The sequence below is a fragment of the Protopterus annectens genome, chromosome 3.part0 (genome assembly GCF_019279795.1).
Source record: "Protopterus annectens isolate FY-2018-M chromosome 3.part0, PAN1.0, whole genome shotgun sequence".
NCBI lineage: Eukaryota > Metazoa > Chordata > Ceratodontiformes > Protopteridae > Protopterus > Protopterus annectens.
In genome coordinates, this window is record NC_056731.1 from 898,613,417 (window position 1) to 898,641,020 (window position 27,604).

Below are 27,604 nucleotides of genomic sequence, written 5' to 3' on the forward strand. Positions count from 1 at the left end.
TACCAGAGAGGCACACAAGTGTTGTGCTAACAAGACTACAAGTAAGAGACCAAGGTAAACCTTGCAGACAAACCCCAATAAAAATATAAAAGTAATACCTACCAATTCATTTCTCTGTGCGAGCACAGAGTGAGATTAGCAGAGAGTGTGATCTGGATACCAGCAGGTAACAAAAACAGCAAGTTGCCCCCCCCCCCCAAAAAAAAAAAAAAAAAACTGCATCAAACCAGAAGCCAGTTTATGCACAGAGTTCTAAAGACATAAGGGGCAGCAATGGCTCTACAAGTCTGAGCAAAGCAGTGGCTGTATACACCGAAGCAAAATGAGAGGTTTTTTTTTTTTTTTTTTTTTTTTTTAATAACTTAGCATGCAGTTAAGGAAACCATTGAGAAGCCTAGCCCATTTTCCCCAACTGAACTCTAAAGCAGTGCTTGGTTAAGTAACTTGCTCAAAGCCGCACATTAGGCAAATAAAGGTAGAGAGAAAAATTCTGTACCCACAGGAAGCAGTTTGCAGCATCTATCTTCTGCACTGCTCGAGGAAAAACATGGAACTAGGTAAGAAATGTACAAAAAAAGTTGGCTTTAAGCCCATCAAACAGAATTGGTCCTTTTCAGAAGCAACCCAGGAGCATTGCCTGCCTACTGAAGTGAACTGCTCAGAATCGCACAGAAGGCAAAGGAAGGTGGAGGGAATTAGACCCTGTACCCTTGGTTACATGGAGCGACTTAACAATAGAGGGCTAAGGCTCTCAACTGTCAGTTTAGTTTCCTTTAAGGAACTTACACATCCATTAATATATTTTTACCTTCCAAAAGCTCTAAAGGTCCACATACCCCAAATATAACCAAAATACCATATCAAACACTAGTCTTATTGTAGTCTCCACTCGAAGGCATATACACACTGTAGTCTCAGCTATGAAGTGATAAACTTGTGAGAAAACTCAAGACACAGATCACTGGCTTTAATAACATTTATGGTGTTAAAAACTGACATACCTGATCAGAATTTAAGTCCACCTGGTGCAGCTTACGTGCAGAGCCTAAATCAGGTCGCTGTCTGGCAGGAGTTCCACGTACTCCACTACGTGGGGTTCCTTCAACTCTAGAACTAGGAGTTCCATATGTCAAAGGTGAGCTGATATCCAATTCACTAAGAACCGCTGTGAAAGAAGAAAAAAAAAGTGACCTTCAGTCTCATAAGTTACATAAAGTTCATGCTCAAGATGCAAATAAATAGCAGACAGTGCAGTCACCTGTCCTCTTTGTGAAAAACTATTCAGTATCTCGAATTTTAAAGCATCAGAAAAGTTCCGCACACACTAAAGCTTCACAGCCAAATGAGAAAGAAGTGTAGTAAAAAGGGACAACAGCAATGTAGGACTTCAAATTTAAACACTGCACAGCAGCTCTACTTCAAAAAGGACATCACTAATTCACTGGCACATAAATGGCGTCAAAACTACCAATAGCTCAGGTTCAGGAGTGAGGAGGGGGCAGTGCAAGTCCTTCCACCCATGGGGGTGCAACTCAATGCAAGTGTGGATGGCCTCCTACAGCCCACAAAGTTAAAGGCAGGGGGACAGCAGAAGGGTTTATTAGGTAGGCATGTGTAGAAGCACATTCTATACACTACGCTCTGCAGCAAAAACTAAGGAGACAAATGCACGCCACCCAGGTCCTAGAAATATACCCTCTAGGAGCTCCAACAATAGTCATCCATAGTGCATACATTTTAGAAGGATCGAGTAGCACAAGGCCACTGTACAATAGAAAAATGGGGGGGGGGGGTCATGAAAGTACATTTATCAAAGGATGCCTGTATATGCACATATTTGATAGATTATACCAAACATGGACTGTTTCAGGGAAGCTCCAAAAGGGGAGCTACTGGTAATAGTTCCAAGAAGAACTGAAGTCCAAAGGTGTACTGGCCATAAAATCTGGGACAAAAAGTGCAGGGATCCTCGCAGTCAACATATAGGCAAAACAATCTATTATGTGGAGCTAGCAAACAGTGGGGAGGGGGGACATACACCTAGCTGCCTACAAACAGGCATACTTTACAAAAATAATTTGGAATCTACTTTATATACACTAGCATATATACACAGCAAGATCTAGTAAGCAGAAAGTACAGTTGTGTACCTACTATAAATGTAGATGTTAGAGTGTATTCATTGTTGCAGTCATTACTCTTGGGTTATCCTGCTGGCAGGCTACCCGCAGTCAGCCAGAATTCCAAAGTCTAGGTCCGGCGTCGGTTGCTGTCACCTCTTCCCTGACGTCAGTGCGCCAGGGGTATAAAAGATGCAGCAGACGCCATTTTCTTCAGTTTTTCTTGCCCCAGATGTCAGGTGCCCCCAAACTGGTAGGCTGAAAAATATGCCAATAAAAATGCATGCACAAAAATTACATTTTCTTCATCTACAAGCAAATACACCAAAAAGGTTGTATAGGATAGAGAAGTGCAGACAAGTCCCAGCAAAGAAGAGGGGGATGGTGGGTGGGTACCCTGGACTGCAACAGTGAACACACTCTAATATCTACATTTATGGTAAGTACACAACTGTACTATGTTCATCGTGTTTCACTGTTGCAGTCATTACTCTTGGGTTGAATCCCAAAGCTGAGGTAGGGTGGCTGGGCTAAATAGGATTAGGAGAGGCTATGAGGTCCTGCAGAACTGCAGTGGCAAAGCCTGCTCTGGACTTAGAGTATAGAGGTAGGTGGTAGTGCTTTGTGAAGGTGTGCACTGAACTCCAAGTTGCAGCCTCTAAGATATCGTTGGTTGGTACTCCTCTGAGGAAGGCTGCTGCTCTGGTGGAATGAGGCCTAATGTCCTTGGGTGCCAATTTGCCATGTTGAAAATAGCAGAAACGGATGCAATGGCCTATCCATTTAGAAATAGTTTGTTTTTGAGATGGCCTTTCCCTTGTGATCCTGCAGCATATGAAACTAAAAGTTGCTCAGTCTTTCTGAAAGCTTTAGTTCTGTCCAAGTAGAAACGTAAATGCCTGTGCATGTCCAAAGAATGCAGAATTTTATCACCCTTGTTCTGTGGATTAGGATAAAAGGTTGGCAAATGAATGGTTTGGTTAAGGGCCACACTGGACACCATCTTGGGCATAAATGTAGTGTTTGTCCTCAGAGAAACCCTGTCTGGATGAAAAATGATGAAAGGTTCCACAGCCATGAGCGCTTGTAACTCCAAGACTCGCCTTGCAGAGGTTATTGCTATGAGCAGAGCTGTTTTCCAGGATAAGAATTTTATATCTGCTGTCGATGCTGGCTCGAAAGGAGGCAGTGAGAGTTTTTCCAAAACATAATGGAGGTCCCAGGTCGGAATTGGTGCTCTCCTTGGAGGCCTAATGTTTTTTGCCCCTCTGAGGTACTGCCTTATAAAAGGATGAGAAAAAATAGGTGGTTCTGTATTGTAATGGGCTAAAATGGCAGAGGCATGAATCTTGGACTGATGAGAAGGAAAGGCCTTTGTTCAGCATCTCAGTTAGGTATTGTAAAATCTGAGGGATATTTGGTATACACGTGTCAATGCCTTGTCCCAAGCACAGAATCTCTTCCATTTTTCTGCATAAGATTTTCTGGTGCTGGGCCTCCTGGCCTCCAAGAGAACATCCATAACAGCTTTTGAAAGGAGCGTTCTGAATGGCTACATTATCCGCCATACTGCTAGATTTAATGTCCCGAGTTGGCTGTGCAGGATCTGATTGTTTTGTTGCGTCAGCAAATGAGAAGTTTGAGGCAATATCCATGCTGGATCTGGAGACAAGCTCATTAGGATTGGGTACCAGTGCTGGCATGGCCAGTCTGGTGCAATCAGTATCATTTTTGGCTTCTCTTGTCTGACCTTTAGGAGTACCCTGGGAAGGAGAGGCAGTGGGGGAAAAGCATATACTGTTAGATTTTTCCAGCTGAAGGATAGGGCGTCCACTTTCCATGTGTGCTTGTGATAAATCCTTGTGCAAAATCTCTGTAATTGGCAGTTGTAAGGGGAGGCAAATAGATCTATGTCTGAGCATCCCCATTTCCTTATCATGCTGAAGACTTGTGGATCCAGTTTCCATTCGTGGGGATCCATGAGGTTTCTGCTTAGTTCATCTGCCAGAGTATTTGTTTTTCCTGGCAGGAATTGTGCTTGCATGTGAATTTGAAAAGCCAATGCTGTGTCCCATAAGGTCATTGCTCATCTGCAGAGGGAGTAGGAATGTGTACCTCCCTGTTTGTTTATGTACCACATGACCGCAGTGTTGTCTGTCTTTATCAGTAACTGTCCTGGACGAAGCAGGTCCTTGAAAGCCATCAGGGCATTTTGAACAGCTAGCATCTCTTTTTGATTGATGTGAAGATGCATCTGGTTTGCAGGTCATGTGCCCTGAATACATTTTCCTGCCATATGGGCCTCCCAGGCATAATCTGATGCATCCATTGTCAGTGTCTGTCTGGCTGTGGGTAAACTGAATGGCAGACCCTTGTTGTGGTGACAAGCTTCTGCCCACCATCGAAACTCCTATTGCAGGCAGGGAATGAGTGCAATTACTGTCTCCAGGCTGTGGCAATGCTGAGTCCAAACACTTTTTAGGTACCATTGTAGTTTCCTCATATGCAGTCTGGCATATGGAATTAGTAGAATGCAAGATGCCATGAAACCAAAGGCCTGCAGGATTTTCCTTGCAGATAACTGGGTTTTTGTTGCCAATTCCTTGAAGTAAGTAGTCAGATGCTTTTGTCTGGCGTGAGATAAGCCATCTGGGCAGATGTAGTTAAGCTTGCACCCAGGAATATTATCTCTCGAGAGGGCACTAGTTTTGATTTTTCGTTTACTGTGTACCCTAGGCCAATTAGTAATCTTTTTACAAATGCCAGATGCTTCAGAAGAATGTCTGTTCTCTGCTTGAATTAGGCAGTCATCCAAGTAGGGATATATTTGAATTCCTTTTTGTCTGCAAAACGCAATTACTGGTGCCAGGCATTTTGTGAAGACCCTGGGCACAGTAGATAAGCCAAAGGGCAGTGCAGAGAATTGGTAATGCATTGAGCCAGCTATGAATCTGAGGTATCTTCTGCAAGATTGTCTAATTGGGACATGCAGGTATGCCTCTTTTAGGTTTAAAGTTACGAGCCAAGTCTTCTTGCCCAGCATGGGCAGTAGCTGCTGTAGAGTCAATATCTTGAATTTTAGAACTTCCAGAAACTTATTTAAAATTGACAGGTCCAGTATTGGTCTCCAGGTTTTGTCCTTTCTGGGTACTAAAAGTCTGGAGTAAAATCCTTGCCCCTGTTCTTGTAGTGGTACTTGCTGAATGGCCCTCATATCCATGAGGGCTGCAATTTGTTTTTGTGCCTCTGCCCATTGATTGTGTGGCAGGTCTGGCATACCCTTTGACCTTGGTAGGGTGTGAAAATGGAACCTGTAGCCTAGGGACACTGTTCAGGACCCATTTGTCTTGGGTAACCATTTGCCAATTTGATGAAAAAAGTGCTAGTTTACCCCCTAAGGGGGCTGCCAAAAGATAAGTGCTTGGATCTGGTAGAGGAAAGTCATTGGGACTGTTTCCTGTAAGGTTGTGATTTGTCTTCTCCACCTTTGGAGGTAGGAGCACCCCATTGTTTAGGCCTGTATGAGGCTTGTGGCTGAGATCTGCCTCTGGGACACCTGTATCTGCCTCTTTGTGGTCTGTCTGACACTGGAAAGGACCAAGGTTTAGAAGGCCAATTTCTGCTAAACCTGGGTGGCTGTACCTGTAAGAAATCCTTGACTGCATGGATTTTGCTTTATCCTCCATTTTTTTCAACACTCCTTCTGCTTCAGTACCAAACAAAGTATCGCGCTGTAATGGTGCATCTAATAATTTTGCTTTAACATGATCAGGCAGATTCTGTTCCTTTAACCAAGCTTGCCTTCTAATAACAGAACCTGTAACTGCGGCCTGCAAGAGGCCTCCAGTGAATCATAACCACATTGCAAAGTATGCTTTCCCCACTTGTTCAGCTGCATGCAATAAATCCTGCAATTCCTTGTTCTCTGAACATTCAGTGTTTGTCAATTTTTGTTTAAGCAGTGACATTAAGTATTGCTGATATTTAAGCATATGAAACTGACAATTTTAAAGCCCTTACAGCCAGGGTAGCAGAAGTGTAGACTCCCCCCCCCCCATCTGTCTAGAGCCCTAGAATCCCTATCAGAGGGGGACAGGGTTATTTGCAGTGGAAGCTTTAACCCCCTTGGGACCCTGAGATATAGTTTCTGGGTCAGCAGCGGGGTTTTTATACAGGAATTTATGAGAATCCAGGACCCTATAATATCTGTCTGGCTTAGCAAGTGCAGGGGGTAAAGAGTCAGGGGACAGGCCGGACTCTGAAAATACATCTACAATGTCTAGAACAGGTGGAATAGCAAGGGGTCTGTGCCAAGGAAGAAGCAAAAAGTCTCTGAGCCTTTTCTTAGATTCAGAATAATCTTGGCTCTCCCAGTGGAAATGCTCCCTCATGGTATGCAGGGTTTCCCCAAAAGAATAATCCTCAGGAGGAGAGGCTGAAGGAATGGATTCTTCAGCATCAGAATCCTCATTGGGAAGCATGGAGTAATCCTGTTCAGGGGAGGAATCAGAGGAAATAGAAACCTGATCTGAAGAATCATTCTCTGTCTCTTGCCTAGGCCTCTTATCAGGAGGGGGATGGGAGCCCCTGATCAGAGTAATTAGGTCTTCGGCCATTTTGAGCATCTGTTTTTTAGGCATGGAAATCCGAGTAGGAGAATGCTGTACTTGTTTGTCTTTAGGGCTGCTTTAGTCGGTCTTTGAAGCTGAAGATGGCTTAATATATAGTTGTGTAGGTCTGAAAACACACTCAGAAGCCAATGCCTGCTCAGTGGTTCCAGACCCATCTGAGGGGATAATTTCCGAGTGTCCAATACCTAGAGTATCCAGAGGCCCAGTCGGCTCCACGTGGGAGTCGGAAGCAGCCTGTGGCTCCGAGGTAGCAGGCGCCAGGGGCATGCGAAAGCACCTCACTGAGAACCGGCGACTGGCCTGGCAGAGGCTTCGTTGTCAGTTTTGGACCTCTGATGCCCATCCTTTTCCTTGTCCTTGCGTTTTTTGTAGACTCCGGTTGTTGGCTGGTCCGACGGCATTATATAATTAAATCTTTGGCCAAAATAATGAAATGCAAAATCGAATAGATGCTTGATAGTGCATTGGTTAAATCTAGCACAAAATAGACAGCTAGCAACGTTGTGATCAGGGCCTAGGCAAGCAATACAGTAAGAGTGAAAATACTTGAGGTATTTGCTTCCCACATGAAATACAATTGTTAACTTTTTCTGACATCGGTCTGGAGCAAGAAAAAAGCTTCCCCAACGGGGTACTTGGCTTTAATGAAGACTTTGGTTCTGAAATTCGTATTTGAAAATCTCAGGAGTCAGCCAACCAGCATTTGCCAACTGCTTTTGCTTCGGGCACTGTATGGCAAGAAAGACTGAAGAAAATGGTGTTTGCTACATCTTTTATACCCCTGGCGCACCGACGTCAGGGAAGAGGCGACAGCAACCAACGCTAGACCTAGACTTTGGAATTCTGACAGACTGCGGGTAGCCTGCCAGCAGGATAAAGTACAGTTTTGTACCTACCATAAATGTAGATGTTCGCGTGCTGATACAGCTGCAGTCCTCACATATGGGTTCTCCTGCAGTTAGGCGGGTCCTCGGTCGGCCGAATTCCAAAGTCTAGGTCCGGCATCGGTTGTCGTCGCTTCTTCTCTGACGTCAGTGCGACAGGGGGTATAAAAGAACCAGCCGACGCCATTTTCTTCAGTTTTTCTTGCCCCAGATATCAGGTGCCCCCAGAAGGAAGGCAATACATAAAATTAGGTAATAATGCAATGCAATATAATCAAAAAACAGTAGTTGCAAGCAAATACACCATAAAAGAATACCCCTAGAGGGGAAGGAGGGAGGGAAACCTGGACTGCAGCTGTATTAGCACTCGAACATCTACATTTATGGTAGGTACAAAACTGTACTATGTTCATCGTGCATACAGCTGCAGTCCTTACATATGGGTAGAATCCCAAAGCTAAGAAAGGGGTGGTAGGCATTAGGTGTAATTAGGAGGAGCCAAAATGCCCTGCAAGACTGCAGTGGCAAAGCCTGCTCTAGATTTGGAGTTTAATGGTAAGTTGTAGTGCTTGGAGAAGGTATGTAGAGAACTCCAAGTGGCTGCTTCCAAGATATCCTTGGTAGGAACTCCTCTGAGAAAGGCTGTAGAGGTGGCTGTGGCCCTGGTGGAATGGAGTTCTAATGCCTGTAGGTACAGTTTTGCCATGAAAGGAATAGCAAAAGCGTATGCAGTGGGCTATCCATTTTGAAATTGTCTGTTTGGAAATTGGCTTTCCTTGAGCTCCTACTGCATAGGCCACAAAGAGCTGTTCTGATTTTCTGAAAGGCTTTGTTCTGTCCAAATAATAACGCAGTTGTCTGTGGATGTCCAAGGAATGTAGCAATCTCTCCTTTGTTTTGAGGATTAGGATAAAAAGTAGGTAAGTGTATGGCCTGATTTAAAGCTACCCTGGATACCACTTTAGGCATAAAGGACGGGTTGGTTCGTAAGGAAACTCTGTCCTGATGGAAGATGATAAAAGGCTGGACAGCCATGAGAGCCTGTAATTCTGAAACTCTACGAGCTGAGGCGATAGCCAGAAGGAAAGCTGTTTTCCAGGACAAGTATTGCAAATCTGCTGAAGCAGCTGGCTCAAAAGGAGGCAGGGTGAGTTTTTCCAGAATGAAAATTAAGATCCCAAGCAGGTATTGGTCGTTTCCTTGGAGGTCTCAAAATTCTTAACCCCGTCTGAGGAACTGTCTTAAGAGAGGGTGAGAGAATAAAGGTGGATCAGTGTTGTATTCTGCAGAAATGGCTGAGGCATGGATTTTGATGGAGGAGAAAGAAAGTCCACTGCTTAGCAGTTGTGTCAAATATTGTAGCATTTGTGGTAAATTCAGTTTTCCAGGGTCCTGGCCCTTTTTCTCATTCCAGACACAAAAACGTTTCCATTACGCGGAGTGAGCTTTTCTAGTTGATGGCCTTCTGGCCTCCAAAATGACATCCTGCACCTCTCCTTGGAGAGTAGGGCCTGCTGTGATGCTAAGGAATCTTCCATGCGGCTAGATTGAGAGTTTTTAGCTGACTGTGAAGAGTTTTGAAGCTGTGTTGAGTCAGAACAGGCATTAGAGGCAGGGTCCATGGTGGGGAATGTGTCAGGCTCCTCAGGAGTGGGTACCAGTGTTGCCTTGGCCAGTCCGGAGCAATGAGGATCATCTTTGGTCTGTCTGCTCTTCAATAGAACTTTGGGCAGCAGAGGAAGAGGTGGAAAGGCATAAACTGTCATTGATGTCCAGCTTAAAGAGAGCGTCCACTCTCCAGGCCTTTGGATGGAAGACCCTTGAGCAGAATTTTGTCAATTGATGATCTTTGTGGGAGGCAAATAGATCTGTCTGGCCTTCCCCATTCTTGGATTATTTCTGTAAAAACTTTTGGATGCAACTTCCATTCATGTGGGTCTGTCATAATCCTGCTTAGGTGGTCTGCCAGCGTGTTTTCCTTGCCTGGCAAGTACTGTGCTTGTAGTTCCATTTGTAAGTCCATGGCCGTGTTCCAAAGTGACATGGCCAGTCTGCATAGGGGGTAACAATGTGTCCCTCCCTGCTTGTTTATGTACCACATAACTGTGATGTTGTCCGTTCTCATCAATAGATGACCTGGTTTTAGAAAGTTCTTGAAAGCTATAATAGCATTTATTACTGCTAGCATTTCTTTTTGATTGATGTGAAGGTGCTTTTCTTTTTGGGACCATTTGCCCTGAATGCACCGATCTGTCATGTGCTCCCCCCAGGCATAGTCCGAGGCGTCTGTTGTGATGACTTGATTTGCTTGAGGCTTGCTGAAAGGAAGACATGTGTTTGTTTGGCATGCTTGAGCCCACCACAGAAATTCCTTTTGCAGACATGGAATTAGTGGTATTATTGTTTCCAAACTGTGGCTGTGTTGAGACCATATGTTTTTCAGGTACCATTGTAGTTTCCTCATATGCAGCTTTGCACATGGGATTAGTAAGATGCAAGATGCCATGAATCCCAGAGCCTGCAGGATTTTCCTTGCAGTAAGCCTGGTGCAATTTGCTAGTGTTCTGAAGTATTGGATTAGTTGCCCCTGCTTTTCTGGCGTGAGGTAGGCCATCTGGGTGTTTGTGTCCAAGTTGGCACCCAGGAAAATTATCTTCCGAGAGGGTATTAGTCGTGATTACTTTTTGTTGACTGTGTATCCCAGAGAGTTCAATAACATTATTACATAAGCCAGATGTTTCTGAAGGATGTGTTTGCTGTCCGCTTGGATCAGGCAGTCGTCCAAATAGGGATATATATGTATCCCTTGAAGTCTGCAGTAGGCAATTACTGATGCCAGGCATTTCGTGAATACTCTGGGCGCAGTAGATAAGCCAAAGGACAATGCAGAGAATTGATAAGGAGTTGAACCTGCAAGAAATCTGAGGTATCTTATGTAATTTTGTCTGATTGGGACATGCAGGTATGCCTCCTTGAGGTCCAATGTTACCAGCCAAGACTCCTTGCCCAGCATGGGAAGAAGCTGCTGTAGAGTGAGCATCTTGAATTTTGGTACGAGTAGGAATGTGTTTAGGATGGATAGATCCAGAATAGGTCTCCAATCTTTTCCCTTCCTTGGCACCAGAAATAGCCTGGAATAAAACCCTTGACCTTGTTCGTGCATAGGTACCTCTTGAATAGCTTTCATGTTTTTGAGATCTGTAATTAGCCTTTGTGCCTCTGCCCTTTGATTGTGTGGCAGGTTGGCATGCCTCTCATTTTTGGAAGGATGTGAAAATGGAATTTGTAGCCTCTGTTTATAATGTCCAGGGATCCATTTGTCCTTTGTGACAGTATGCCAATTTTTTGAAAATAATGCCAGCTTTCCTCCCAAGGGGGCTGCCATTTGAGATCTGGTTGGCATGCAAAGTGGAAAGTCATTGGGTTTGCTTTCTGATAGATTGCGAGTTGTCCTCACCACCTCTTTGTGTAGGAGCTTGCCATTTTCTGCCTTTGTACGATCCTTGGGATTGTCCTCTGCCCCTCGGGTGCCTGTATCTGCCTCTTTGGGGTTTGTCTGTGGCAGGAAAGGACCAGTTTTTGGAAGGCCAATTTCTACTAAAACGTGGGGGTTGTACCTGTAAAAAGTCTTTTACAGTTTGCATTGATTTAGCCTTTTCCTCCATTTTCCTTAATACCTCCTCAGCATTAGAACCAAATAGTACATCCTTTTGAAGAGGAGCGTCTAGTAATTTAGCTTTGACATGATCAGGTAAGGCTTGTTCCTTAAGCCAGGCATGCCTACGTATGACTGATCCTGTAACAGCAGCTCTGCATGAGGCCTCTAGAGCATCAAAACCACATTGTAAGGTATGCTTACCCACTTGTTCTGCAGTATGTATCAAGTCCTGCAACTCCTTCAAATCTGGTTGTTCGGGTTGTGACATTTTACTTTTCAATTGTGATAACATAAACTGTTGGTATTTTAGCATATGAAACTGACAGTTTAAGGCCCTCATAGATAAGGTAGCCGAGGTATATACCTTTTTTCCCCACCTTTCTAAGGATCTGGAATCTCTCTCGGAAGGCAAAGGATTTTTAGCAATGGAGGCCTTAACTCCCTTGGGGCCCTGTGAGATGGTTTCTGGGTCAGCAGCATGGCTCTTGTATAGAAATTGGTGCGAGTCAGGGACCCTGTAGTACCCGTCAGGCTTAACTGGAGCTGGAGGTAGAGAATCCAGGTTAAGGCAGGCCTCCGAGTAAACATCTAGAATGTCCAAGACAGGAGGTATAGCCAAAGGCCTGTGCTGAGGAAGCAAAAGAAATTCCCCGAGCCTTTTCTTGGAATCAGAATAATCCTGGCCTTCCCAGTGGAAGTGTTCCCTTAAGGTATGCAAAGTTTCCCCAAATGAGTAATCCTCAAATAGACTCCTCCGCATCAGAGTCTTCAAAAGGGGAGTAAGAATGTTCCTGATCATCAGAGTGCTCTGAAATAATGGAGCCCTGATCAGAGGAGGGGGAATCTTCCTCCACTCTAGGCCTTTTGTCTGGAGGGGGCTGAGAACCTCTGATAAGAGTAATTAAATCCTCAGCCATTTTAAGCATCTGTTTCTTAGGCATGGGGCCTGGAGATGGACCCTGTGCAGCTGGTCTCTTAGAGTGCATGGTTGCTTTGGACTTAGTGAAAGCCTTGATAGAAAAGGAAGAGGAAGGTCTGAAGACACCTTGAGTGGAGGAGGACCTGTCCACATTCTGAGTTTCAACTCAGACAGTGGCTTCGGTATCTGTAATCTGGGTGTGGGCCGAGGAGCCTGCGACCTCGGGTACAGGACACACAGTCAAAGGCAGGGGCTGCGTAGGCGCCTCACTGAGAACCGGACCATGTGTAGCCGGCTTTGGCATGGTGTCAGTAGAGGCCGCGGACATAGAGTGTCGGTCCTTGTCTTTTCGTTTTTTAGACAAAACCGGAGTCGGAGTATCCGACGACATAGTATAGTTAAATGCTTTTCCAAAATAATGCTGGGCGAACTCCACTCGATGCTTAATAGTGCGTTTGTTGAATGTAGCACAAAAGGGGCCGGCCGAGACCTCGTGGTCAGGGCCTAAACAAGGCATACAGAGGGAATGGAAATCCTTATGCGGTATTTGCTTCCCACAAGAAATACAATTATTAACTTTGTCTGACATCGGTCTGAGGCAAGAAAAGGTTCCCCAACGGGGTACTTAGCTTTTAAGAAGACTTCGGTTTCCAAATTTTCGTAATCTCAGGAGCTGGCCGACCAGCACTTGCGAACTGCTTCTGCTTCGGGCACCGCGTGGCAAGAAAGACTGGAGAAAAAGGCGTCGGCTAGTTCTTTTATACCCCTGTCGCACTGACGTCAGGAAGAAGCGACAACAACCGACGCCGGACCTAGACTTTGGAATTCGGCCGACCAAGGACCCGCCTGATGGCAGGAGAACCCATATGTGAGGACTGCAGCTGTATGCACGATGAACATCCCAAGAGAAATGACTGCAACAGTGAAACACGATGAACATCAGAAAGACTGTGCGACTTGTGCTGTATGGCTACAAGGCAAAAATATTAAAAAAAAGATACACTCCACAAGCTCCCAGAGCCCTTAATTAATGTCGTAACAGAAGAGTAGACTCGCTTCTCACCACAGTAACAGCTTTGAAAAGTACTTCTGTCTGCACTGTGTGGCTTCTGACAGAAGTTAGAAACAATCTATGGCAGTACTGCAATTCCTCTAAAAAAGATCACTGCACAAGTGAATTTCAACATACTTCTGAATCCCAGTCAGAGAAAAGCTCTTGCAGATGTGGCTGTTAAAAGGGCAAAAATCTCTATTATACATCTCTTAAAATTACTTTTCACATACTTGCCCTTACTTAAAATGTTGGTTGGGGGACACCCCCCAATTAAAAAATTATAATACACAATTTAATTACACAACACACCTACAAATATTGACAATTACCCGTTATGAAAGGCACATTTTAGTTACTCTCTAAAATCGAATACCTGAATGTCGTGATCGTGCTGGGCTGGACAAAAAAGAATCCTGGAGATTGGGGCTCCTGGCATCAATGCCAGGAGACGTGGGTGGCATTGGCTGTAGTTCACCTGTAGAAGTAGAATCATCTAGTCTTCGTTTTCGAGATGGAGGTGTTTGAGCAACATCACCACGTGCACTCTCACCACGTACAGCTGGGGAAATATACCAAAATCATAAGTTCATTACTCTGCCCAAAAAGAGTTCACAGTATTTATCAGTCATAAGCTCTTGCAAAAGTGTTTATAGTCTCACAGGCCAAGTGTTTACATCCAGAAACCATATTAGAGATGCATGCCACATGTATACCAGTCATACATTCAATAGGAAAGGCATCTTCCAACCAAGTTTTAGCAATATCACTGCAGCAGTGATAATACAAAGACTTAACTGATCTTGGGTGCATGGATTTGATATACTATAGCACATTCTCAATATACATTGTCACAGCATTTAAATACAACCACATATTTCATCAACGTTAGTGGTAGGGAACACTCAACAGCCATTCGATGATTACAGACTCCATTCACAAAAATGATTCACTTCAATCAATACTTTCTGGTTTATCCACATTTCAACTGCCCAGTGCCTACAGGAGTAAGCAACTTTGGCACTCTGTCCATTTAGTTTCATTTCTGTCCATCGCCCTAAGATGCTCCAAGAACACAGCCATCTTAGACCAAGAAATAAATGGAAGGACATATCTATGGCTCCCAAATACGCAACAAAAAAAAAAAATCAAGAGAACATAGGCGTTTGCATTAGGTACCATTAAACCTCAAGCAGACTCCAAAAAATGTTCAAGTAGATGGCAAAAGGTGTAAAGGGGAAGAAAAGAACATTGTGATCTTAAGAAAAAGGGTAGGAATAAATGACAAAAAAAAAAAAAAAAAAAAAAAAAATTTAATTTTTTTGCACTCCCCAGGACCCTCCAACAACCAAATCAATCAGTTTCAGGGACATGCAAGCAAGACATTCCTAGGGTAGGAGAGATCCCTGTAGCCCACTTGTTACCACCAGACAATCCAATCAGCCCTTACCTTCCATTCCCTAGCAAATTTATCACGTGATATCTACAGGACAGCTTACTAGTCTTTTTTTTTTTTTTTTTGGGGGGGGGGGGTAGCCTACCCATTAGAGCACTCCCCGAGCAGCTCCTCCAAGACTGATTCTGCCATTTCCCTGAGGGGGAAGCACATAACAGGCACACCAGATCCCCCTTAGCATTTCTGGTGCCAAGCACCATGACACCATGGGTATGGCAGTCTCAAACTTCACTGGGGAAAACACCCGGTGCTCCTGCTACAGGTCACCCCCCCCCCCATGGCAAGCCATTGCCTACTCCTTCTCCCAGGGATGAGTGAGCATGTAACAGCTACATACACCCATCCTTCCTGGCTAATTCTAATATACCCAGGTCACATGTTAGTTTTAAAGTACGGCTTGAGGCTGTTTATGAACAGAGTAAGAGAGGGTTCAAGAGTAAAATCAGCAGGAAGACTGTTCCAAGTTGTGCCAACAGAGTCCCCACCAGAGTTGTTGATTCTGGTTGTTTGAACCAGTAGCTTATTAGATGAGCGAAGTAACCTCAGGTTGCTATAAGGGTTGATGATATTTTTAAGTGCAGATTGGAACCATTGAAGCACACGGCTATTTAGTGAGAATGCCTTAAGGGTGTATATGATGGAGTATTTGGTGGCTGACCATACTGAAGGTGTTGGAGACGTCCAAAATGAGGGGCTGAGGAAAGCTTGTTATTACTTCTGTTATGGTGTTAAAGGATAGGAGGGCTGAGGTGGTACTGTGGTGTGGCCTAAAACCGTGTTGAGAGTTAGCAAACAGCTTATTCTGGGTAAGATAATGCAAAAGTTGTTTATGGACACACTTCTCCATAATTTTAGCCAATGGTGACAGAATAGCTATGGGTCTAAAGTTTGACAGTTAGGAGGAGTTCCCTCCATTTGGAAAATATCTCCTGTAGTACCACTCCATAAGGGAGGTGATGGTGGCTTCAGATAAGATTCTGTTGATTATGATGGAGATGGGGTATGCTATGGCATCTGCTGCTTTTTGCAGATGCTCTGGTGGGAGATCAGCTGCTAGAGTACTTGGTTTTAATTTCTTAGCGGTCTGATAAGTGATACAGAAACAGGTTGAAAGCTAAAAGGAGAGTGGGGTATTAGCTGTGGCAGAATTTGGGTTGGAGCAGCTGGGTGCCAGTTGGCTGGCTAGGGATTGGATAGTCTCTGAAGAAACTACTGAAGGTATTTGCAATATTCTCTGGGGATTTATGGTCGGAAGCCGACGGGGTAGGCGTGGAGGACTGTCCTGGGTGAGAAGTTTGTTTATTCCTGCCCAAAACTTTTGGAGGTTTGTTGAAGATGGTAGAAGTTTTTTTTTTCGTCTAGTATAACAGATTTTGTGTAATTCCTTAGCTGTTGGTATCGAAGTGATCTAGGGGGTCTTTTGTGGCATGCCATTTGTCCCATGCCTTATTTCTAGCTATGATTTTAGATTGTCTCGAAATCCATGGGGTAGTTTTTGTTCTAATGGAGTGAGCAGGAGTGTGAAAAATCAAGAATAGTAACGAATATGAAATTAAGTATGCTACTGTATCGTCCAGTGAAAGGTGCTTTAGGATTGACCAATTGCAAGCTTGAAGTTGAGTTTAAGTTCTTATTTCTGATGGTTTTAGAAGTGGTCTGGTGGCGGTTGTCCACCTTGTGCTTGCTAGTATACAACTCTGCAAGCTCCTGCCTGGTGCCCTGCAGAGTTCTACAGCAGCAGAGACACTTTGGAGTGATTAAAGTATAATTTTTCTGCATTTTCTTGCTGCCTTTAGCTAATTCCGCCTAAAATGTGGATTTTCTAGAGTTTCTGTGATTTAAAAAGCTTGTTTCAGCTACATATTGTACTTATTTTACTGCCTGCACTTCAAAGTTGCTGTTTAACTGTTGTAGGCTACACACTCGTGTGATGGCCATTTCTGTGCATTTAAAGTGTTGTTTTGATAGCATCGGCTTTATTTTCTGAAAAAAATACTTGGTTTTCCCGCCTTTCCAAGTTAGTATAGTCCAGTTTTCAGGTTAGTGCTGAATTCAAGGCTATGTTACAAGTTTCTGTGTTTGCCCATAACTTACTTGGATAGAAGGAAGTTTCTCTGTTCACTGTGACAGAGGGAGCTTTGAGCAGCCTATCTGTCCCTTGAGGAGTGGTTTCAGCCCAGAAATTATTGGCCATTTTGGGCTAATTTCTCTCATTTCCCTGCTATAAAACCCACATTTGCAAGGTTTTGCACGCCGGGTAGTGCCGGTTAGCTAGGGTATAACTATTCCCGGCTCCACAAAGTGTACTCTTCAATTTTTCCCTTGGAACTAGACAAACTTTCAACTTAAGCACTCAAACCCACTCACTTTTCATACCAGCACTTGCTCAAAACTCATAGCAAGCACTAATAAACCTTTGCACTAGACCCCCCTATACTGTAGAGAAGGACAATGCTCTCTATTAGACCTTACCAGCCAAATCAGTAAAACAGTTCACTGTACCTATCCAGGCATGTCCAAAGGGCAGTTTCAGATGTACTCTCCGGTCCAACTGGTGAATCTGGGCATTTTGAAACAATGTTACAATTGCCTCATGTACACAGAAAACCCTCTCCTCCTTCCACCAAACACAAATACATGCAAGAGATGCAATTATACAGCCAAACTGGAGGCTAAGCTCTCTCAACCCAAGACCGGACCAGGCAGCCCAGAGGAGAAGGGAATTACTTGCATCACACCACGAGTCTCACATAGACCTATGAAACCAGCACTGGCAAAAAACACACAAATACACGAAAACATACGCTGAGGCTCTGAATAAAAATCTGCAGAAGCAACAGAGACCTCCAAAGCAGACATCCAGGCAAACTCCACCCCCCCCCAACACAAACCATTAAACACGTACTTAATAAAACCAGTGTGCACACAATCACAGCCCTCAAGGCAAAATAACATAACCAACACACTAGTAATAGGTGACTCTATACTTAGGCACATTGACGTCCCACTCACTAGGCTGAGCAAGAAGGTTACTGTTAGCTGCCTGTTGGGTGCCAAGATCCGCCACATAACACAAGCACTCGGGTCACTCCAGAAAAAGTACAAATATGACTGTCATTGTCCATGTTGGTGTGAATGACCTGAGCCGTACCTCCATAGACTACATGAAAAGAGACTTTGAGGAGCTCTCTGATCACGTAGCCCAGGCTGGTAGGACCCAGAGTAGCATCCTGCCCTCACCAAGAATGATACCACGGTATGGAGAAAATATTATCAGTTTCAACAACTGGCTAAGCTTCTGGTGTCATTCAATGGGGATCCAGTGTCAGTCAGCCTGGGATGACATGCTCGACAAGCCACGCTGCTTTGCTAGACACGGCTTGCACCAGTCACCTTTAGCCTTTCAAATACTGGCCAAGGCACTTGCCACCCCCATAGTGCCTTTTTTAGGCAAGGCTCAAGAGACAAACCCACTGCCGTAACTAGCACAAGTAACAAAAAACTGAGGGTAATGCTACTCAATGCCAGAAGTCTAAACCTCAAAATGCACACACTCAAGGCACTCCTCAGTACATGTGCAGCAACAGAAACCTGGTTTAAGGCTCCAGAGAGTACCCCAGCACTACCAGGCTACAACTCGTAACATACATTTGGGTCACAAAACCTGGACCGAAATACTAACATACTGGACCTGGTCATCACCAACATGGTGACCAGAGGTAAACCCCTCACTGGTTAGATAGGAAATACACCCCGGGGATCACTTTGGTGTCTCTACTCGACAGAGACACAGGAAAATAACTTTCTTGGGTGGCGTAAGCCAGGGAACCTTGTTGGCTAGGCTTGCGTAGGCCCTTGGGCCGATAGCCTAGTACCTACCTATGAACCTAGCCATAAACTGATCACTCTGGATATCCACATTCCGCCACCACTCCCAGTCAAAGAAATCACTGTGAAAAACTTTTCAAAAGCAAACTTAATGTTACTTAAGACCGAGGTGGGAAGTTTCAAAGCCCCCATGCTAAAGGATAACGCTGTCCAAGCTGCAAAATCCTTTACTAATGCACTCTACGGGCACCTACAAGAATGCATGGATCGTGCTATCCGAAACAAAACCAAGACTCACTCCTCCAAGAAAAGGAAGCCAGTCTGGTAGACCCCTGCCATAAACCAGCTATACAATAGGAGGAAACTAGTACAGAAAAAGAGTAAAATCCCAAGAAGGGAAAACATCCCTGATCAGTATCAGAGAAGAAACTACGTTCCCTCATAAAATCATCCAAGGCTAGCTTCTAAAGAAAAATTGCCATGGACTCCAAAGATAACAAAGGCATTCTTTAGCTATGTCAAGAATCTAAGTGGCAATTCTCAGATCTGCTCGGAGTCAGTGCAGAATGACACAAAATACACTGAACTGACAGATATAGCCAACATCCCAGCAGACCGGTTCAGTGCAAACTTTACCCAATTCTCACCCCCAAAAGGGCCCATAACTATACCAGAAGGTAGTGCCCCTGAAATCAGACACTCCGGTTAAAACATCCCTCTCCAAAGCCAAACACACAGCATCAATGGGACCAGACATGTCCCAGGCTGCGTCCTACACGAGCTCAAAGATGAACTAACTCCTCACCTAAAAACACACAGTTTTAAACTCAGCCTCTCCACAGGCTACGTGCCCACAGAGTGACACACAGCAATGGTTATTCCACTCCACAAAAAGTGGAGCCACAACGGACCCCAGGAACTATTGCCCTATAAGCCTGACTAGCCTGGTCTGCAAAGCTATGGAGCGCATAATCATGGATCTCGTTAAGAGAGACAATGGAAACCTCCAAACACTGGACCCCACCTAGTTTGGCTTTGTTAAGGGCAGATCATGCCTCCTGAGCCTGGTGGACTTCGAGACAGTTACCAAGGCTATAGAGGAGGGAAAGGTGGTCCATACAGCCTACCTAGACCTTGCAAAGGCCTTCAACATCATTCCCCACTCAGGTATTATAGGACACGCTCACCAGCCTGAACATAAACCCCTACGTCACGAGATGGGTTGCCAACTGGCTCACGGACAGAACCCACATGGTAAGAGTTGCGGGAGCTAGGTCTGACTCTAAACTGGTTACAAGGGATGTTCCCCCAGGGCTCAGTCCTAGGACCCCTCCTGTTCAGCATATACTTCTCAGAGGTACAGGCAAGCACAGTAGGACTATGGCTGACCAAGTTCGCAGACGACTGAAAACTAGGGACTATAAACAGACTCTCCGGCTGACAGACATCCTCCAAAAGGGTCTCACTGAGACAGATACCTGGTGTCAAAACCATGGCTTCAAGCTAAATGCCAAAAAGTGCACAGTCATCCCCTTTTGAAAAAATAAAGTACCCAAACTACCACATAGGTGGTAGCCCCCTAAATACGGAAGACGTAATAAAGGATCTGGGGACACAAGTAGATAGAAACTTCTCCTTTGATAATCAAATTGCCAAAGTGGTTAAAAAATCCTTCTGTGTGGCCCACCTAATCAGAAAAGGGTTTGCATCCAGATCGAAAGAGGTCATTGGGCCCCTCTACTCATCACTCATCAGACCCATCAGAGAGTACAATGCCGCATTTGGGATGTACCTTACAAGACACCTGCAACAACTGGAAAGACCACAGAAGGACCTCACCAAGAGGATCACTGGCCTCAAGCAAATGCCCTATGCAGCTCGACTGAAGAAACTCCAGCTGCTCGGTTGCATACTGCCTACTCAGAGGTGATCTCTGCCCGACATACAAGGCCATGTCCAACCCAGAATTTATGGACATGCTCCACCTAAAGAAAACCATATCCCCTCGAGCCACACGCTCCAGGGATCTAAACATCACCACAATAAAAATAGGATGTGCTAGAGGGATAGATTCCTGTCCCAGAGACTTCCCATGTTCTGGAACAAGATTCTAATCTACATTAGGCAGAGCTCCTAGCTAACCCTCTTCAAGAGAAACCTTGACGAATGGATGAGAAACCAAGTTTACCCCAGGGATCACTTCAATGGCTCTGCTGGACAGAGGCACAGGGAACTAATCTAAAGGGACGGCGAAAGCCAACACATTCCGGCTAGGCTTATAAATGCCTTTGGGCAGATAGCCTATTACCTACCTATGAACCTATAAATAAGTGGTCACTTAGGTCATTTGAGCTGTGTAAAACCATGTAGGTTGACATGGGTTGTAGGAGATTCTGAGGAACAGGTGTTCCAATCAACGTTAAAATCTCCAAGCACCACAGTTTCTTGGGGGTAGGTAATGGATAATCAAGCAGAGGAGGTCCTCTAGGGTGTTTGTATTATTAATTGGGGGAAATGTAAAATGGGAAAAGAATGAAAAATGGGAGAAAGCACAATGGCAGAAGAGAAAAGAACAACTCTGAAACAAACCAAAGCTAGGAAATTCAGTGGGAAAAAATGGATGGATGGACTACACTTGTCAACAATACAGTCGAGGATTGCTGGACCATGGAGGACAGAAGGAGATGGAAAATCAATGAAAAACATTTAAAAAACAGGTTAAAAAACTATGGGTGGGATTCAGAAGTAAATAAAGATACACCAATGAGAAAACCCTGTCTAAAAGGCCTCAGCATGTCTTCTTTCAGCTTTTTCCCCGGTTAGGGGTCGCCACAGCGGATCACCTGTCCTTGCATGATTGGCAGTGGAGTTTTACGGTGTCGAGTTGCCAGCCCGGCGCCCAACCTTGCACAGAAGGCACACACACTCACACCTAGGGCCAATTTAGAGTGTGTCCAATCCACCTAGAGCATGTCTTTGGGATGTGGGAGGAAAGAAAAGAAAATGCTAATTAAGGTATATTATTCTGAAAGGATTTCAGTGGTTATGGTTCTATAGTTTAGCTACACAATTTAAAAGTAGTGTGTCACCTGCAGCATTAGATCTAGTTACAGTGATTAATTCTTCAAACTATGAAAATGTTTAAACATGTAAACTAGAAAAATAAACTGTTCTAGCAAAATGGTAAAGACTGCTACCACACTAGCTTGTCCTATACAGGGCAATGCATTAATTACAAGGCATAGGTAAGAGTGGAGGAGCAGATAAGAGCCTGAAGGACACAAAAAAAAAAAAAAAAAAAAAAAAAAAGTTAACCAGCTTAGAAGTTAGGCTTAGAAAAGGGAAAAAGGAAATTTTGGAGGTGGCTTAAGAAAATTAGAGGAATACTGGAGGCACAAGTCAATTAAACCACCACCATAATAACAGCATGCTAGAAAAGATTCAGCAAAACTGCTGCATGTAGACTGTGTGTCACTACATATTCTTAAACAGAATTTCAGAAACTGATAGGGACCGAAATCCAAGACAGAAAGCACATAGGAAGAAACAGTACAGGCATGACAGCAACACAAAAGAACCCAAAAACAGAGAGAGAAACCAGTGGAATAACCAACAGCTGTGTGTGTGCAGGGGGTGGGGTGGGGGTTGAGAAGGGAAATCTGAATAAGTTCAGAGACGGTGTCAGATAGCTGCAGCATCGCTGAGTAATACTCAGGAGTGTGACGGATCCACACAGCCTACCAGTTTTTGCTATGCCTCGAGCCACGTATCACTGTGTATGTTTAATTATTGCCAGATTGATTATTGCTAGTTCTTGATATGCCATTACCTCACTATATGCTGCTAATACTGAAACAATACAATATGCTTAAGAGCAGGCCTTGCTCACTGATTACTGGTATCATTGAACTTTTGTTAACCTATAAGTTGTTTATCAGCTTAAAAGATGTTTACCAGAATGTGGGGATTTCAAAGAGGAACTATATCACAAGATTGTGAGCTAACTGTTCCCTGAAAAAGGGAAGTAGGGCACAGGACCAGACATTACTAGACTTGTTTACAACTTAGGAGATGATCTGTAATTTTCTAAAATATTCCATCAGCTCATGATGAGCCTGTAATGTCAGATCTTTCTACAATATTCTGCCAACTCAAAAAGACTATAAAAGCTCAAAGGCTAAGATGAAAATCATCATCAGCATCCGGATTTGATCACAGCACCAGCCTGAACTGAGCTTAGAGACATTTCGCCAGTGTCGGCTTGCCTTGACTGAACAGATAGCTGCACTGGATAGGATTTGAAGTTTCCCTATCAGTGGCAAAGATGATTTTGTTTATGCATATGCTTGTAAGTACATGATTTATTAGTTTTGTTTATTTAGTTTTAGCCTTACTGTACTTTAAGAAAAGTTTTGCTTAATAAATTAATAAGTTAAGTTTGAGCCTTGGTGTTTTGTGTCATTTCTATTCCTGTATTAACCTCAGATTTTGAAGTAACGGACAGATACACTTGGCGTAGTCGGCAGGATCTGGGGTTTGCAGTAGAGATGTCACAACAACAACCAATGTTTTTTCCTTTAAAACACCTAGGTATAGGTAAGAAGGATGTTGCATTAAGCACCCCAAATAAGTTGGGTGTTGATGCTACTTTGACAGCATTATTTGGGAAGTGGGATCCTCTTGCTAAGGTATTGAGTCAAGTTTCTCCTCCTCCTTCTCCAAAACCCCTGCAGGAAAGACCTAAGGCAGATCCTGATAGCCTAGCTAGAGCTTTAGAAGGGTTAAAATTGGAGGATAAGGGGAAGAAGGTGAAAGAGGGAGTGGGAGCAGCTGGATGGCTGTTCTTTGAAGCAATACAGGAGTCCATCTTGGCTTGGTTTCTTCGGGTCTGGGATACAGGGGGAGAAGCGGTGTCACTGAGTGATGAAGAGATGCACCAGTGTGCCTGTTTAGTATTTCACCCCCGGCTGAAGCAGAAAGGAAGAGAATCAGATCTTTCAGGAAAACAAACCCCTGCAAAAAGCCCAAACAGAAGTACCACTGAAGGGAAGAAAGGGTGGAATCAGTTGTATCCTGACATCCCCACTGATGAGGAGCTAGCACAATGGCAGAGGGGAGAGTTTACTGATGAGAGATTGGGGAGAGAAGGGGTGGAGAACCCCAATGGAAAAAATGGAAGCAAATTGACTAGAAGGCGGGTCCCCAGTAGCTAGAGGCACAGTTAGAGCCATTACACCTGGGGACCGCCTTCGTGCCTCTTACCATTTTTTGGAGGGGGGGACCACAACACGTAATGGCTTTAGTAGATACTGGATCAGAAATAACTATTTTTGCAGGCAACCCCTGTAAATTCCGTGGACAGTCTGTGGAGATTGATGGATATGGGGGGGCAAAGACGATAGGTGTCAAAACCAAAGTAAGAATAGCCTTTGGGGATGGTATTCCTAGTGCCATTGTAGCAGTGATAGCTCCTGTACCAGAACACATTTTAGGAATAGATGTTCTAAAGGGTAGGACCTTAGAAACTACAGTAGGGCCATTTAGATTTGGAGTCGGCACTGTTCAGTCAATGCAGTCAAGGCTGTTGTTCGAGGTGATGCCAAGTGGGAACCTTTGCATATTCCCACACCAAAAGTGGTGACCAACATCAAACAATATCGTGTTCCAGGGGGCCATTCAGAAATTACTGAAACAATCCAGGAATTACTTCGTGTTGGCATACTCGAACCAACTGTGAGCCCATTTAATAGCCCGGTGTGGCCTGTCAAAAAACCTGATGGTTCCTGGCGTATGACGGTAGATTATCGGGCTTGAATAAGGTGGCTCCACCTTTAACTGCAGCAGTGCGGACATTGTCACCATTTTAGAGTGACTTTGTTCTTGTGCGTGGGCGTACCATGCAGTTTTGGACTTAGCAAATGCTTTCTTCTCCATACCTATAGCAGAAGAGAGTAGGGCTCAATTTGCATTTACCTGGGAGGGAGGCAATATACCTTCCAGGTACTTCCACAAGGATATCTACACAGCCCAACCCTTTGCCATGGGCTGGTGGCCAGAGATCTGGCTAAGTTGCAGTTAAATAAAGTGACTGTATTCCATTACATTGATGACATCCTGATTACAGGAGAAAAGCCGGATGTGGACATTGCATTGAAAACAGTGATTGAACACCTTCAGAGCCGAGGGTGGGCAATAAATGAGGATAAAACACAGCAGGGAACATCAGTGAAATTCCTGGGTATGATATGGAATGGAGCAAAAAGAGAAATACCTGCATCGGCCTTAGAAAGCATTCAAAAGATTGCAGTCCCAAAAACAAAACAGCAGGCACAAGCCTTTTTAGGAGCAATGGGCTTTTGGAGAGCATTTGTACCACACCTTGGGCAAGTTTTACGACCTATTCACTACTTTCAGTGGGGTCCTAAACAGCAGATGGCCTTCGAGGAAGCGAAAAAAGCCTTGCAACAAAGTGTGGGACTGGGTCCAATAGACCCACAGCAACCTTTTATTTTGGAAGTGACTTTTGCTAATAATGTCATGTCCTGGGGATTGTGGCAAAAGAATGATGTGGGAAAGAAAAGACCACTGGGATTTTGGTCTAAATCCCTGACCGGAGCACAGACTAGATACAGCCCTCTCGAACAGCATGTGCTGGCTGTATATACTGCCTTGATTCATGTAGAGGGGCTGACCAAACAACAGGCGGTGACAGTAAAGTAGACTACCCAATCCAGGGGTGGTTACGAGACAATACTCTGATGACTTCTACTGGAAGCTGGGAAGAGCGTTGTTTGCAGTGACTACCAAACCCACCTTGACATGGAATTTGACCAGCACAGAATACATCAGAACTGTTTGTAGATTAAACTGTGACAGACATCCAGAGAAATGCACTGCCAATCCTGCTGGGGGCTTATATCAGAGACTGAATGAATCAGGATTTTCTCTGGCTGAGTCTCCATTAGATTCTTCCTGCATAGCCGAATTTCAAAGGGAAAACAGCACTGCAGAAACCAGATCTCCAAATTTGGAGATATATGCTATGGACAACAGTTCAACTGTATTTGATGGTTTAGGACATACAGTAAGATATACAAGAGGATGTAAAACTGTAAGTAGTGCTAGAATTGTTCAGCATGTTAAAACCATTAGATTTTACATGTGAAAATAAGTCTTGTATACTGATTTTTGACTATCTTGCTAGTAAAAAAGGAACAAAGCAGGTCTGTCCATTTGTTACATTGCCCTTGCAATTTGGAAATAATTGGTGGGTACCTCAAATTGAATCCACTTTAATTGATTATAATGATGTACCCGTTGATGTGACAAGTTGTGAAACCTGGCCCCAGGGGTGGGTATGCATGATAGTGAAGAGGAAGCCTCACCCATGCTTACATAATGGAACTGGGGAATGTATCTGGCACAGGTATGTAGTAAATGGTACAGACGTCTACCAGCTAAATGGTACCACTGTTTGTGTGATATCCTCCTGTAAATTAGCCTGGAGTGATGGAATGATCACAACTAGTGGAGCATACTGTAAAAGTAATATCCATGCAATTATTGATTTTTGTACTGGAGAATTGATTAGACTGACTAGATGGATGGGCGTCACATTTAATGCTAGCATAGAACCATTACATACTTTTAAGTGGCCATCTCTAGTCCACCCGGACTTTCAACAGATTAAGCAGGAAGGACAAACAGTGTTGCAACTGTTAAATAAAACACTAAATGATGCGCATCAAACAGTGATTAAAATGATTAAGGATAAAGGTACCATTGTAAAAATTGCAAATGAAATACAGGATATAACTGTTTCACATTGGTATGATGTTTTTATGTGGTCATCTAAGGCTTCAGTGTGGTTTAATTTGTTATTGCATCCTTTACTTTTGACCACAATAATCTCTGTTATTTTGCATAATATCATGCTGCATTTATTGTAAGGTGATGAGAAGGTACAAACTGATGTTGTCAGTCTTAACCATTATAAGGGATACACAGCGTTCGTTGCTCGATGCAAGGGGTGGCCTGTGACGGATCCACACAGCCTACCAGTTTTTGCTATGCCTCGAGCCACGTATCACTGTGTATGTTTAATTATTGCCAGATTGATTATTGCTAGTTCTTGATATGCCATTACCTCACTATATGCTGCTAATACTGAAACAATACAATATGCTTAAGAGCAGGCCTTGCTCACTGATTACTGGTATCATTGAACTTTTGTTAACCTGTAAGTTGTTTATCAGCTTAAAAGATGTTTACCAGAATGTGGGGATTTCAAAGAGGAACTATATCACAAGATTGTGAGCTAACTGTTCCCTGAAAAAGGGAAGTAGGGCACAGGACCAGACATTACTAGACTTGTTTACAACTTAGGAGATGATCTGTAATTTTCTAAAATATTCCATCAGCTCATGATGAGCCTGTAATGTCAGATCTTTCTACAATATTCTGCCAACTCAAAAAAGACTATAAAAGCTCAAAGGCTAAGATGAAAATCATCATCAGCATCCGGATTTGATCACAGCACCAGCCTGAACTGAGCTTAGAGACATTTCGCCAGTGTCGGCCTTGCCTTGACTGAACAGATAGCTGCACTGGATAGGATTTGAAGTTTCCCTATCAGTGGCAAAGATGATTTTGTTTATGCATATGCTTGTAAGTACATGATTTATTAGTTTTTGTTTATTTAGTTTTAGCCTTACTGTACTTTAAGAAAAGTTTTGCTTAATAAATTAATAAGTTAAGTTTGAGCCTTGGTGTTGTGTGTCATTTCTATTCCTGTATTAACCTCAGATTTTGAAGTAACGGACAGATACAAGGAGTAATGCCAATGAAGCAGAAAAGCAAAGTGTACAAAACTGTTGTGTAACCAGAGTTTCTGTATGGCATAAACCTGGGCAGTGAAGAGAGAGCAGCTGAAGTACTTGAGATGGGTAGCTAGTAAATGCACTGCGTGGACAGTAAGAAATTGGGACATAAGAGCAGACCCCAAAGCATCCCCATTTGCTGAAAGGATCAAAGACAACAGATTAAGATAGCTTGCTG

General features: G+C 43.9%; 1 protein-coding gene across 2 annotated transcripts in view; it reads right to left on the reverse strand.

Annotated features, from left to right (window-relative positions):
* The window catches only part of MCM4 (minichromosome maintenance complex component 4), a 314,512-nt gene that overhangs the window by 265,474 nt on the left and 21,434 nt on the right, over positions 1-27,604 (reverse strand). For both annotated transcript variants that reach the window (XM_044065228.1, XM_044065227.1), the window contains exons 3-4: positions 13,640-13,825; positions 1,002-1,165 (exon numbers count right to left, since the gene is read on the reverse strand). In XM_044065228.1, the coding sequence (XP_043921163.1) occupies positions 1,002-1,165; positions 13,640-13,825 (350 nt within the window). The remainder of the gene's footprint in view (positions 1-1,001; positions 1,166-13,639; positions 13,826-27,604) is intronic.